The sequence below is a fragment of the Cimex lectularius genome, unplaced genomic scaffold (genome assembly GCF_000648675.2).
Source record: "Cimex lectularius strain Harlan isolate CLEC.00 unplaced genomic scaffold, Clec_2.1 scaffold46, whole genome shotgun sequence".
NCBI lineage: Eukaryota > Metazoa > Arthropoda > Insecta > Hemiptera > Cimicidae > Cimex > Cimex lectularius.
In genome coordinates, this window is record NW_019392654.1 from 461,934 (window position 1) to 476,477 (window position 14,544).

The 14,544-nt window shown below is 31.8% G+C and overlaps 2 protein-coding genes and 1 long non-coding RNA gene across 9 annotated transcripts in view; 1 reads left to right on the top strand and 2 right to left on the bottom strand.

Annotated features, from left to right (window-relative positions):
* Nucleotides 1-5,809: 5,809 nt before the first annotated feature.
* Nucleotides 5,810-14,544, top strand: part of LOC106672869 (eyes absent homolog 1) — a 33,485-nt gene continuing 24,750 nt past the window's right edge. Inside the window, exons 1-2 of one of the 3 annotated variants that reach the window (XM_014404634.2) lie at nucleotides 5,810-5,909; nucleotides 9,744-9,844. In XM_014404634.2, the coding sequence (XP_014260120.1) occupies nucleotides 9,776-9,844 (69 nt within the window). In that variant the 5' untranslated portion in view covers nucleotides 5,810-5,909; nucleotides 9,744-9,775. Of the gene's footprint in view, nucleotides 5,910-9,611; nucleotides 9,845-14,544 lie in introns of those variants that run through there. The other 2 variants (XM_014404635.2, XM_024224561.1) reach the window with 2 other exon arrangements.
* On the bottom strand, nucleotides 7,378-9,152 carry LOC106672871 (heterogeneous nuclear ribonucleoprotein K-like). Of its 5 annotated transcripts, none has more exons than XM_014404641.2 (2): nucleotides 8,857-9,152; nucleotides 7,378-8,399 (listed from the first exon to the last, which is right to left on the bottom strand). In XM_014404641.2, exon 2 carries the CDS (start codon nucleotides 8,394-8,396, stop codon nucleotides 7,548-7,550), a length of 849 nt encoding a protein of 282 aa, XP_014260127.1. In that variant the 5' UTR covers nucleotides 8,397-8,399; nucleotides 8,857-9,152; the 3' UTR covers nucleotides 7,378-7,547. The 5 variants fall into 5 exon arrangements, with proteins under 5 accessions (XP_014260127.1, XP_014260128.1, XP_014260131.1 ...); XM_014404642.2 differs by having other exon boundaries at nucleotides 8,928-9,116; XM_014404645.2 differs by lacking the exon at nucleotides 8,857-9,152 and adding an exon at nucleotides 8,700-8,787.
* On the bottom strand, nucleotides 10,911-12,114 carry LOC106672872. Its single transcript, XR_001341320.2, has 2 exons — nucleotides 11,973-12,114; nucleotides 10,911-11,779 (listed from the first exon to the last, which is right to left on the bottom strand). It is a non-coding gene; the product is annotated as an uncharacterized LOC106672872 (long non-coding RNA).

A 14,544-nucleotide genomic window follows, 5' to 3' on the forward strand; every position in this document is an offset into this window, starting at 1 on the left:
CTTATAAACTTAGTAAATCTTTCTTAAAATTCTCTAATGTTGAATACAATTTTTTCAAGGGTGACTATGATGCCATGCAAAATTATCTTTCCCACTTCCGTTGGGATATTCTATTTAGTATTACAGATGTAAACGAGTGTTTAAATTATTTTTATCAAGTTCTTTCAATAGCTATAGAAATGTATGTTCCTAAAACTAAAACTGGCAATAATTACCCATATCCGAAATGGTTTTGTCTAGAACTTATTGAAAAAGTCAAGCAAAAAAAGATGTATCATTCATTGTACAAGCAAACTCTTGATAATTATTATTATTCAAAATTTTCATCTCTTAGAGTCCAATGTAAAACACTGTCGAATATTTGCTATAAGAATTATCTTTTTGATACAGAAAACTCAATCCAATCTAATACTAAAAAGTTTTGGAATTATGTGAATTCTGTCAACACTTCTAAGGCCATGCCCTCTTTCATGCGTTTAGGAAATGAATCTTCATCTAATGGCCATGACATTGCTAATCTCTTTGCTAAATATTTCTCCCAAGTCTATGACCATAGTTCTGATCTTCCCACTTCCCTACCTGAAACAACCTCTCTCCTTATGCCATCTTCTCACACTACCTCTAATTACTATATCTCACACAATGAAATACTAAATTCTATCTCATTACTCAATGTGAAAAATTCTTCTGGTCCCGATTGCATACCCCCTATATTAATTAAAAAGTGTTCTGCGGCTCTTACTGCTCCTTTACACTATATTCTGAACCAGTCGTTAAAAACAGGTATTTTCCCCAATGCTTGGAAAAGCACTTTTGTCATTCCTCTACATAAAGCTGGCGATAGATCTAATGTTTTCAATTACAGACCAATATCTATTCAATCCATGTTCTCCAAGATATTTGATTCTATTATTTGTAATAAACTTAAAAATGACAGTAAATATTTTATTATACCTCAGCAACATGGTTTCTGCTCTAATAGATCAACTGTTACTAACCTGCTCACATTTCAAAATTACATCTTAGATGCAATAAACTCTGGACACCAAGTAGACTCAGTGTATACTGATTTTTCTAANTTTTTACTCTTTAATTGTATTTTTATATTTATCATTTATATTTACCATTTATATTATTACCATGGATATACGTCCTTATTCTTTTTATATATATTATTTGTATTTTTACATATATTATTTATATTTTTTGTTATTGTAAAATGTCTTTTTTATAGTGGATTTCGATCCGTAAATAAATAAATAAAATAAAAAAAAATAAAAAATAAGTAGCCACTCTGGAATAATCATTTAAGAGGTTGCGGAGCCATATTATTTGCCACAGGGCAATTGTGGGCCATGAAGTAATTATATTTGTGTGATTTTGCAACTTAATTTTTGACATATGATGGACTTATAAAGACTTGATGGATTCTTGATCTTCATCGGAGTCAGGTTCCTAACAAAATCACATCACAAGGAAAAACGTTACGCAAATTAAGACCAGCAATAGAAAATAGCATGCATATTACAACAGTAGCTCAACCTCTGGCTGATCTTATCACTGTTTACAATAATTGATTAGTGTAAACTCGTTTTTCCTATTAATCATCATGGTCTCTAAACCAAAAAACTGCAACACGAACTCAGATCATGCAGGCCAAAATGTCTACTGCCAGTTTTATAAATTATTTGAAAAACTCCTTAAAAGGCAAATGATTGAGGATAAAGAGAATAACACCCAATCTGTTTGGCTTTCAACTACTCTATGATTAAACAGATCTGCTGGATCACCTGAGTCCCTCCCCAGACCTTACACTGTCAAAAATTCAGAAGCAATGATGGAAACTAAACCCACATCTGCAATATCTACTATCTGAGAGTCTATCGCCTTAACCACTCGCCTAGTCCTCCACATTAAAGTTTATACTTACATAGAAGTATATATACATACTTTAGTTTATATACATAGAAGTATATATATATATATAATAACTTCAAATGCGGATTCTTTTTTTAAAAAACTTCATTTGAAGTTACAAGAACAAGTTTAACCTAATTTAACGATATACTCTTCGCACGCTCTAGACAAGGAATCGTAATTAAAAATACAGAAATAAATAATTAGGTCTCTTGGGAGGGAGAAGGTGTTGACTACAATACTAGGAATGACACCTGCACTAAGCGTTGTAAACAGATAATTTCACATAACTCCTCCCCTCATAGATGAACCCTGGGGTTCTAAACTTACTTCATTTTCTATATCAACAATATTTTTCATAAAATTTGAGAGTACATATCTTTCTAATTTCTTATAGCTAATTACACAACATATGATGATTACAATGAATATAAAATACAGTATGCATATCCATATGGTAAGATAGGTAGATATTGGTGGACATATTTATTGAGTTAAAGATATTTGGCGAAATCTTCTTTAGGTTGAAGTTCCATAGTTTTATGGTAATCCCTTTAGACTGCTTCGGTGAAATTGATAGGTTGATGTTTTGTATCAAGGTGGGTTTTCCATAAGTGAATGATTTGAAGATTAACGACTCGTTTTTGTACATCATTTCTTCATTGTTAGCTTTAATGAGAAATATTCCTTCCACGGTTTTAGTTTCGATTAAATTATGTTGTACCTTGATTTTATCAGGGGTTGTGAATATTGCCAGAAATTGGTTGATTTCCGGAATAAAGATTAGTTGATTATCGTGGAATGTGAGTTTACTGAATTTGCAAAGTGTAGTGTTTCCAGTCAACAGGAGTTCTGTACAGGAATCTTAATGAGTGGATATATTAATCTTTTTGAACATTGGTATATCTTGGACTTTACACAGTCTCCATTAAGAGTTACAATTTTATTATTTTTTGATTTTATCGCGTAATTTGTATCTGATATTATTGTAACAAATTCATTTTTATATTTTGTGGTAATGGGGTGAAAGCTAAATAATTCAAAAATTTACTCAGAAATAGGGGTAGTTGAAGGAAATATGTTATCCTATGATCATTATCGATCGTACAATACATTCTTAACATACTTTAAAATTTAATACATTTTCAAATTTTACTTTCAGTACGAGTTGAAGTTTTAAATACTGTTCTAAACGTTTTAATTCTTGAAATAAATTATGACTACTCATTATACTTGGGTGCATGATTTGTAATTTAGAAAATGTTAAGGAATTTTCAATATACTGAAGAGTATTCAAGAGCAGTACATATAGGATTTGAATTTGATTTTCAATATTTATTTGGTTATCTTTAATTTGATTAATATGTTTGTTGAAGTTTTCCTGGTCTGTATTGTCTAAGTTTCCTGTGTGCACTTATATGGTTAATTTTTTCGTCGATGAGTGATTTGGAATAATTTATTAAGTTACGAGTGTAGGTAGTGTTTCTTCTAGAATAGTTTTGTTGAATTTTTTTCGTGTTTTGTGATTTTGAGATATTGGTTAATTAAAATGTCTATTTCAGAAGTTCATTCTTTTAAGTCATAATAATGGATCATAGTGTGTTCCAAGGTTTGCAATTTTGCTGTTCCTAAGCTAATCGGCAGAATTCCATTATTGTGCATTACATCTTTTATCTCGTAGGTGAAGCTGAGTTTGAGCACCACGAGGGTGGTGTAAATAATCATTGTTTTTATTGTTAAATTGATAAAGCAACTTCCTTGGACATTTTATATTAGATAAATGAATATTTGGTTTCGTATTATAATGAGATTTTTCTATTGAGGCCAACTTTAAAAAAGTTTTTATTTTTTTTCTTCTTTTAAATCGTGGTCTCATTTTTACCTTTGCTTTTGAATTACTCGCATTAATAAGAGATTTTGATATTTGTAAGTTTCTTAATTTTCTGCGTGGGATTATCGTTTTGTCAGACTGTACATTTTGCATGGGAATTTGGAACATTTGTTCTGAATTCCTGTTCATTATGTTATGGTTTGATTTAGGCACTTGGTAATGGAGAATTTTAATTTTCTGACGAGTAGTGCTAAGTGTGTTTGTTTTGAAGTCTATGTGGGCATGCAGCTTTTGTAAATTATCCTCTGTGGAATCATATTCAAGGCAATTTTGAGACTCATTGCCTTCTAAATTTTCTGCAGCTGCAGAGTTGCAACATTATTTAACTCTTCAAATTTATATATATTTTGTTCAAAAGGTTATTAAAGTTGTGATTTAATATTGGGTTTTGTTATATCCCGTGTGGAAACGCTCATAGGAGTTGGGTGAATGTTTTGCCCATTGCGAATGTTTTTTGGATGCAAACATATTTTGTTGATGATGAGTCTGTTGGGAATTTACTGTTTCTTTAGTAAAATGTTTAAATTGAGATGTCTGCCCGTAGTTTAAAAATCATTGATTACCTGGTGATTTATTAAAGATTGAGGCCGTGTTATTCAATGTTGTGAAATTACTTGGTTTCATGTACTGATAGTCGTTGTGAAGGAGACTTCCGACTTCAGGCAAAGTTTTCGGATTTCTATTTGCTAAATAACTTTTGAATGGTTCGCTCAGTTTCCCTATAAAGTTGTGAACCACCCATTTTTCGACTACTTCGCTGACCGCTTCTTGCTGTTGGTCATTGTAATTTTCCAGTCCAAGTGTGCCTTTAAATTCAAAAAATCTGTCTGGCGTCTCTTCGAATAACTTGATTTTTTGTTTGTAAATTTGAGATTTCATTCATTATCATCTCTAAGTTAGATGTCTGTTCGAAACTATTCAGTAAATGAGTTTTTATGTCGTGCCATGTGTTAAATTTTGCTTTTTTGTCTGTTCCCTAGTCTTACTTATTAATTTCTATTTTATACCTAAAAAGGCAACTGATTTTTCATATTCGGTTAATTCAGGGTTTAGTGTACCAAAAAAACTTGAATTTCGTTCCCATCAGAAATGAAACTATTTAGATGGTTTGGATTACTATCAAAAGTAGGAATTTGATTTAAACCAAAATTTTGCTCTTGAATCCTATTCGATGCAATTTTACAATTTTTATTCATTTTATATTATTTATATAACAATTTTTTTAAAATTATATTGTTACTAGTTTTATGTTGTTTTTGTTATTACATTTTTATTATATTATTATTATATGTTTATTTTTGTTATTTTACTCAGTTTAACAAACACATATGTTTTATACTTAAGTTTTAAGTAAATGTTTGTGTATATTTGAAAATTAAAAAAAAAAAAAATCGAAAAATAATAAATTCTTCTGGATTTACAGTATTACTTCAAGTTATACCATGTCCTTCTCCAATTGCTTCAATGTCCTCTTGAAATCCTTAGCCATCCTACTGACTGCGCCAGTTAAATAACTTCAACTGCGGATTCCTTTTTAAAAAAACTTTATTTGAAGTTACAAGAATAAGTTTAACCTAATTTAATGATGTACTCTCGTCAAGCTCTAGACAAGGAATCATAATTAAAAATACAGAAATAAATAATTAGGTCTCTTGGGAGGGAGAACAATATTAGGAATGACACCTACAACATATATATTACATATATTCAAAGGCAACAAAAACCAGACCCTCTTGTTTTTTGTTTATTTCAAACTATAAGCATTTTTATTATTATATTAATTACATCATACTTATTTTATTGTAAAACAAATTAAATGAGATCAGAAATTTGTGAGTTTTAATAAAATTTACTTAATTATGATGGTTTGGAAGAAAATTCCCTAATACACTGGAAAATCATAGTGATAGAATAATTGTGAGTTCAATTTTTATCTATCACTTTTCGATTTTCTAGTCATTTTTCTTTCAAAATCATTTTTATTAAAACACATGAATTTCTAATCTCGTATGATTTGGTTTACATTAAAATAACTATAATAGAAATGATTTGAGGAGAGGCGAGTACTTTTCTGAATTTTTATAACAAATTATCAACTCATGTAAGTTTCAAGTTTTGTAATACCTCAACATGCTTATTTTAACTTTTCATAGTTATTCAACATTTCATAGTCATAGTTCATTCAACTCATAGATAGTTTGAAATAAACGACAAAATAATTTTTTTGTCTTGAAGGTGTCTACATGTTGGATGATTTTAATACCATTTATGATACCTTTTGTCTGCTGCTAATCAGGTTAATCATGATCAGTAATCATAGTTGAAGAAAAATTTGATAAGCAGAGTTTCAATTCATGTTAATATAGTTGGAATTAATTGCATGGGAATTGTAGATGGTTTAGTAAGGGAATTTTTTTATTATTTTTTTGTCAAACTACAAGGCATTGTTTCATTTTTATAGTTTTGGTTTTTATTGGCATTTCGGGATAGCAGGCAATATCATTTTCACATATAATTATTATACTGAAAAATCTTTCTAATGTGAGGTAGGTTTGTGTAGAACATTTGTTTGTAAGGAAACCTTGTAAAATCTGTTATGACAACCGGATTTTTATGCAGTTTCACATTTTGTTTGCCACCACATACGACCAATGAAATCAATTATCTATCTGAATCAAGTATCTAGTTAGCTGTGGGTTAAATTTTATAAAGCATATTTGATGAATATCGCATAAAATTGCATATTTGAAGGATTGCGCAATAAAGGCAATTTTACATAAAAATCCTTCAAATATGCAATTTTATATTTATTTTATATATATATGCATATTTCAGGGCTTTCAATGCATATTTTGGCAATTTTTACTGCATAAAAATCCTGTTTCTGATTATGACTTTTAATTATTCAGTTGTTTTGATTGTTAGCAGTGATTTACTGAATACGTTTTCTTTTTTGTAGTCATGCTGAGATTGTAGTAATGTACATACTAATTATTATTAATCCAACACCACACGAGAAAGGCAAGTCTATAATAACTTAATATAAGTTTAAAACAAAATTTGTAACAAGCTATAATTTTCTACATAAAAACTATTGTATATTAATACACAATGAAAAACTAATGTCCACCCTTTTTAAAAAACAATACATAAATACATATTTAAAAAAAAAATGTATTTAAACGTTTAAATCACCACACGAAAAAGGCAAGTTTATAAAAACTTAATATCAGTTTAAAACAAAATTTGTAACAAACTATAATTTTCTAAATAAAAACTATTAATACACAATGAAAAACTAGTGTCCACCCTTTTTAAAAACAATACATATTTAATAAATAATGTATTTAAACACTTATTGATTTGCAACAATACCAAATATGTACAGAATTTAGAAAGACATTTTATCATTATATTGTGGCATTGGATACTTTTCTGAGGTATTCATGAGATAGGAGGTATTCATCTAAGAGATTAACATATTCACAAACAAGCTTAAGTTATAAAATAAATAAATATTAAATGTATATTGTATAAAACTCAAAGGACTGAAAGAAGTTACACAGCTGAATGTATAAATTTATATTTAAATATACATACCTACTTTGAGGGGGGAACCTACTTTTATCAAGTGAATTTATTGTATTTTAAAAATTATGAAATATATGTACTTAAAAAATAGATGCAAACTGTCACAAATATATATATATATAAAATATATATTTTTTATTTTCAATTTCTAATATCGTTGGGATTCCCTCACACTTTGCTGTAGCAGATACTGTGCTAATTGAATCTGCTGTTGAGTTCCTTTTATTGTTATAATCCTGTCATTAGAGCCTGGAAGGGGTTCATCTATTGTTATATCAGCACCGGAGTCACCGCGTACCCTTCGTATCCTCATACCTCCTTTTCCGATGATCGCACCTGCCAAATCTTTAGGTATAGTCACCTGCTCAGAACTTTCACGCATTCTGAAATCAGGTCTGTCCCAAACGCGAGCAGGCCCAAATCCACCGTATTCTTCTGCATAGCCGTCTTCAAAATACTCGGGATTATACGATTCCGCATAGCCTTTCTGTGGGGTGTCTTTGATGAGAAGGAGGACTTCTCTGAGTCCGTCGACAGCGACTTCTGGCTTTCCAATTATAGAAACAACACGATCAGTCGAACGAGGGCAGCACGTGCCGAATATTTTTATCTTGGCATTAGTCTTCTCCCTGAGTTCTTTCACCTTAGAACCACCTTTGCCGATCACACATCCCGCAAGGCTTTGATGCAACAAAAGACGCAGGTCGACTTCCTTTCCCTGGTCTTCCAACGATGGAATAATTCGTTCAACTATCTTAAGATACGTTTCTAGTTCAGTACCGGAAATTGTTACAACACGTTCAGGACCTGAACAATCTGGCACCTGCACCTGAGCACTAAAGTCACTTCGGAGGCTCGTGATGTTCCTTCCACCCTTTCCTATAATAGAGCCAGCTACCTTTGAAGGTATAAGGAGCCTCAAAGCTCCTCTATCATCTTGGCCGTTTGGTCTTGCTCTCTTCTCCCTCGGTCCACCACCATCTGAATTTCTCTTCATACTCTGTAAAACATAAAAGCATTATTTCACAATGATTACAACTTGTTTTAAAATATCGTTATATTTTATAAACCGATGTTAATGCTGATTCTAGATTATCTTTTCATTGACCGATATGACGGTAGACCATTATAAAAAATCTGATGAAATTTGTATCTCCTATATCTAAAAGTACGACTACAATCATTTTGACGATACAAATATTAAACTCACTATTATTGACTACAAAATACAATGTAATTATGCACTTTTATTTTGCTTTGAAAACAAAACTGAAACTTTCAAATGTATTGATAAGATTACCTTTAGCCGGAAACCGGCAACCGGATAACCTCTTGGTAAAACTAAGCTAAATATTACTAGAAAAAGTTTTTAACAAATATTTCGGAAATCATTTTTAATAACTTAAACGTACAGAATAATAATAATTAATAGTTTATACAAGAAAAACAAAACTCACTTTCACGCACAAAAATATTTTCAAATCCGAGACTGTTTTTTTTTTCTTCTTATTTTAATCTCTGTACTTACTTCAAGGGAAATAACAGCGAAGTACCATGCAAAAGACAAAGTCCCTGCTTTATATTCGCTTTGTATCTCGAGTTAGTACTTTTGTTTATACTATTTTTTTGTAAGTAAAATATTAGGAACGAAAACAAGACACAGACGCCGAGTTGTCCGGCTTTCCTTGCCGAAATTTAACTTTTAAGACAATCTTCGATAATGATACGAGATTCGATTGGAAGAATCGTCGTTACATCGATTTTTAAATAAAAAACATAAGTGAAAGACAAAATTTTAAATTTCATAAATTTTTTTTTAATTACGACTGTCTGTTTTGGGTAAAGCAACATTTTCGTTTCAAGATTTCGTTCTGTCCCCCCAAATCAATTCGTTATTTCTTACTAAAATCACACTTTAAATAAATTAAAATAATTTATTATTGATTTTTACCCTTTCTTTTTTGTATAGGTTTTAGCTATTTTATAAAATGATTTTTTTTTCTGAATATCAGGTTCATGGTAAGTTTGGTAGTTTAGCAGTTTGGCTAAAAAATTGAAAAGAACATAAAATTGTTTAATTAAAAATAGTATTTTGTTTCATTTCTTTATTTTGTAAGTATGATTTTAAAAAAGGAACATCCTAAGTACCAAATTTATTTCTTAAAAAATTTGAAATAGGCGGTTGAAATTTGGGCATTCCTACACCGATCAAATGGCTAGGCAACTCTGTTTATAACCTTGTACCATGGGTTGAGGTTACAGCGTGGCTTTAATTGAGTCTTATGTAAAACAATAGGTATAAGTAAACAAACAAAGTGTACATTTTCTGTTTTTAATGTTATAGTCGGTTAAATGACATTTCCATAAGTTGCAATTATGCTACTGGACAACGGCGCTTCGCAGCAGAGAAAGTCTCGTTGGGATGTTGCACCCTCAGGGAAGAAGGTGAGTTTGTTATATGTCATTCTTATTTCCTCTTCCCGCTTATCGTCTGTTTGCCTTTTGTCAAAAATTTACAAGAATTCTGGTTAAATTGTGAAAAGCATCGGGGTTATAGTACGATTCGCATAGTTGCAAATTGAAATAAAATAGCATTGCACGTATTCTTTAACCAATTCTTGCGTATACGTTGTGTAACCATAAAGCAAAAATAATTTTTTCCTCTAAACTATTTTATGTTGTATATGTAGAGAGATGTTATGTTAGGTGTGTACAATATAACAAAATAACTGTGCCGTGTAATCCCCGTTGTGTACTTCAGTACATACACTGGCGAGTCCTAGTTCATCAATAATTTTATTAGTAGTCCCGGTTTCAGTGGACTTCTTCTACGGTAACGTTGTACTTCAAAAAAATACTTCCTCCTGTAGACTAATGTAGCGCCACAGTTTGTAAGTATTTGCGCGTGCCATGTTATACCAAATTTATTTGACCAAATTTTGCTTCCTTTGTTGCTTCTGTTGTTTCTTTCCTTCAAAAATTTGCCAGAAGGTTCATGGATTATGCCGAATTCTCTGTTTACTCATTTTCATTTCGTCCATTTGTCTGAGGTACTCATTGTTAGTGTGAATCCCTATGCCAAAGAATGGCTCAAGTCCTATCAGCCCTTTCCTTTCAAGCTCTCTCGCGGCCCTCCAAGTCTCATTTGCCCTGGGACCCAGCAGAGGGTGGTTATGATTAACGTATATATATTTTATGATAAAATGATTCTTATATTTAATGCAGACTAAGAGAAAAAGGTGCAATAATGCCCTGGAGCCAACTGAATACAAATATGTAAACAAATACTACAAATAAAAAAAATATATACATTATCATAGAACAGTTTGTGAGCTGTACTATTTTTAGATTGATAATCGATATGACAATGGATATGTCAAGATGGTTAATATTGTATAGATTAATAATAATAAAAAATATTTTTAAAAAAACAGCCTTCAAGAATTATGAAATAGAACAATTTTTCAAAGGAAATAGTTGAACGTTTAGATAAATGCTCAGTCTAATAATATAAGAATAAAATGTCTTACTATAATTGGCTTTAGTATATGTAGTTAAGGTGTACATAGATAAAAAGAAAAAAGTGCTTTGTTGCTGTTGTCTTATGAAAAATTCCAATTCCCTTTATTCAGGAAGTATTCCACAACACGTGCTATATAGGCCCTGACATTATCCTCGATTAGAAAGAATCACCGATGTGGGGAGCAAAATACACTGCCTGTTCTTCGATTATGCGTTGAAGTACCTGGGTGAAGTTAGATATATTTCCCGTACAGCAACCAATTTAGTGGGGGTGTCCAAGGAAATGCCATCCCAGAACATCAATCCCACCGTGAAATGCCACCAGAGCAACCATACATCATGGGGTGTACCTTTCTTCTGAGCGTCTCCATATGAAATTACACCCATCTGAAGATTTGAGGACGACTTTCACCTCATCTGTAAAGAGAACTCGTCCCCAATCTTTCTATGTCCAATCCATGTGTTTCCGTGCGAATTGAATCCTGGACATTTTCTTAGCTATGGTAAGGAGAGGTCCAAGAGCCGGGTGTCGGGCCCTGAGGTTATTTTCATAGAGCCTTCTTCTTACAGCCCTGGAGGAAATCGAAACTTTTCGGACTTGTCCTCACAGATTTCTTATCTCATTTTCCGAAATGCCGCGGTTTCGTAGAGTCTGATGACAGATGGATCTATCTCTAGATCAACCCTGTCTCATCACCTTCTAGTGTGAAGCCCTGTCTCTGAAGCGCCGTTGAACCCTTCCTATAGGAGAGTGATTTTCGCTTAGTCTCCTGGGGACGTCTTCGCGCTGGCTGTATCCTTCCTCTAATAATGTTATGACCCTGACACTGTCATACTCACTCAAATGCCTGACTGGAGCTATTGAACAAGATTTAAGAATAAGGATAATATCAAATCAAACCAAGGAAGGAAAAAGATTGACTGAAAGAGATCTTTAGGCTAGCAGAATGGAAGGGCATAATGTATACTTTTTGTGTAAATGGGATTAATCAGTACAAAAGTAAACAAAACATCATTTACTTTCGTTTTGACTACTATAGCTGCTAATTACCTGTATCTAATGTGGAAAGATGATGGATTTAATTTTAAACTAAATAGAGTGGTGCGTTAAATTTGATCATCAGTGTTTATCTCTACCAGACATACCCATATGTCTTTTGTTCTAGATTTATCTGTTTTAAATAAGCAAACCGTTTTTTCATCCTACACATTGTATGCAAATTTCAATGGAAAACTAAGGTGTAGTCATACAGCGGATACGGTCTTTATAAAATAGTCTTTTTTTTACTGTGTTAACAGTCTAACTTTCCATTCTTCTGCGTTTAAACAAGGATCCAGAAAAGGTCATAGTGAACTTTCAGGAATATGAACCTGCCAATGGATAAAAGATGGAGTTTTTTTTTAACAATACACGGTTTTACAAAAATATCTATTTATTTTGCAGCTCTGGGTGTGATGTATTAAACTCTTGACAATTAAAATGTGCACTTTCTTTTATACATTTGGTTCGAATTGCTTGATGAGTTGTAACCCAGTGTACTTTTCGTATTTGTGACACGGTTTTTTTTTTACTTGTCCACACTTTTCCGTTATTTGATCTATGTGAGTTTTTGATCAAAAATAATTCCTTAGTATTTCAGACACTTATCGTTCCTTTTTCCTTTCTCTACTTGACCATGGACAAGCGACATCTGACATTTTTGTGGATTGAATTTCATTTTGTTAATTCGTGATCAAAATTGTGCCCTTCGAAGAGTTGAATTACCGATGACTTCTAATTGAAAACTGCTCTTAGCTGCATGCAATCATCGGCAAATGAAATTCGTTTTGTGTAATCCGGGTAGTTGATTTTTAATATCAATTCACAGACTATATTTCAAAAACATGGGCTGCAGCAAGAACCCAGAAGACAGCCTTTAGGAAGCATCTTGGTGACAAAATTAAATTTGGTTTATAAAATATGTATCAGTTGTCTATAAAGAAATCTCTTGGAAGATCTTGCAGATATTTTAAACCTTTACATTTAAATTATTATAACTTATGAAATATTGCTGGCCACCAGCTTCGACGTCTATGGAAATTAAAAGAACTTGCCATCTCATTTTAAAGTACATACTCCTCTACAAAACCTTGTATGTTGTGTATGAATGAGAGAGAGAATCACATTTTATGCTAAAACATTTGTTTTTAACATTTTATATCAGAGGTTCCGAATCATATTTATAAATATTCTCTCCTACCCTAATTGATAATTAGTAGTTACGAAATAAAACATCGGTGTCGTCAAAGAAGTACTGTAGCTATGAATTCAGATCGATAGCTCTGCTCAATTTTCGTACCTCTGATTAGCGAATGCAGCATAATTGGACGTATCTACTTATATGTTATTAAGTCTTAATATTCATAGGTCTCTTATGTTCCTGTTTGTCGAATATGAAATATTAACGCTTGCCTATATGTGCATAAATGCTTGTAATTGTATCTCTCGTTGGTTTGTAATTTGAAACCTGTGTTTGGCTCTCCTCCGGAAGTACGGTGTTAACTATGAGTCAAAACCCCTTCGCTGCCTCTGTAATTCAATCCTCACCCACGCCCTACCACCCTCGCCACCGATCGTACTTTCTCATCCAGCCCCGCTCGACCACCGACCTACCTACCTGCTATTTTTTTATTGCCTTAATTTATTATATTCGGATTATATATCTTTGGACACCAAGTGTCAATAGAGATTGCAGGAAGGAGTATAAAAAAAAGTAGCTGAATGTAATTCCCAAAATGAAAAAAAAAAACATTCCTTCAGCAAATGGACGTCAAATACGGCTGACAACTGATCGACAACGAGGATTGATGGTGTAGACACGTTCGATTTTGATCAACCTAATTGATGACGGTTTATCTACTAAAAGCATGCAAACAAAATTAAGGATAAAACAATTTAAGACGAAATAGTAATAATGTCTATTATGCTATTTTAATTGTTGGCAAAATTAAAAAAAAGCACGATTGATATTTTCTATGATGGAAAAAAGAGAAGGATAATAAAAAAATAACGTTTAAAGTTTTGCATATTTACAGAGCTTTTAGACCAAAAGGTTCATTTTATAATTGTCCATTTCGAATCGTTAATCAGATTTATTGGTTAAAAATTACTGTCTCAAAAACTCCTAGTCACGACTTATGTAACGCATTATGTATTTTTAAAGCCCATAAAATGTATGGTTGTTAAATATTCGCTCTATCGAATTAAAGTCACCGATAACGCAAAGGTAGACCAACAAATGAGGATGGCAAAACACTATTCAAGACAAAATCAGCTAAAATCGACGTACCAGAAATATGAGTAAACGACTAAACTGCACATTTTTTAACGTCTAGGCGACTACAAATGTTTCTCTATTTTAAAAATCCACTAAAGAGAATATTAAAATGGATAATGAGATTAGTCACTGTACACTTTATTTATTTAGATGTGTTAATTTTTTTTACAAAGTATATATGATGAAAATTAAATGTTTATTATTATCAGGAATCAGGCTTTATTCCAATCTGTAGAGAAATGACTATAAAACTGAAATGTTGCCTATCCAAGAACTAATACTTCTTTTGGAAGAAATCTTCTCAAA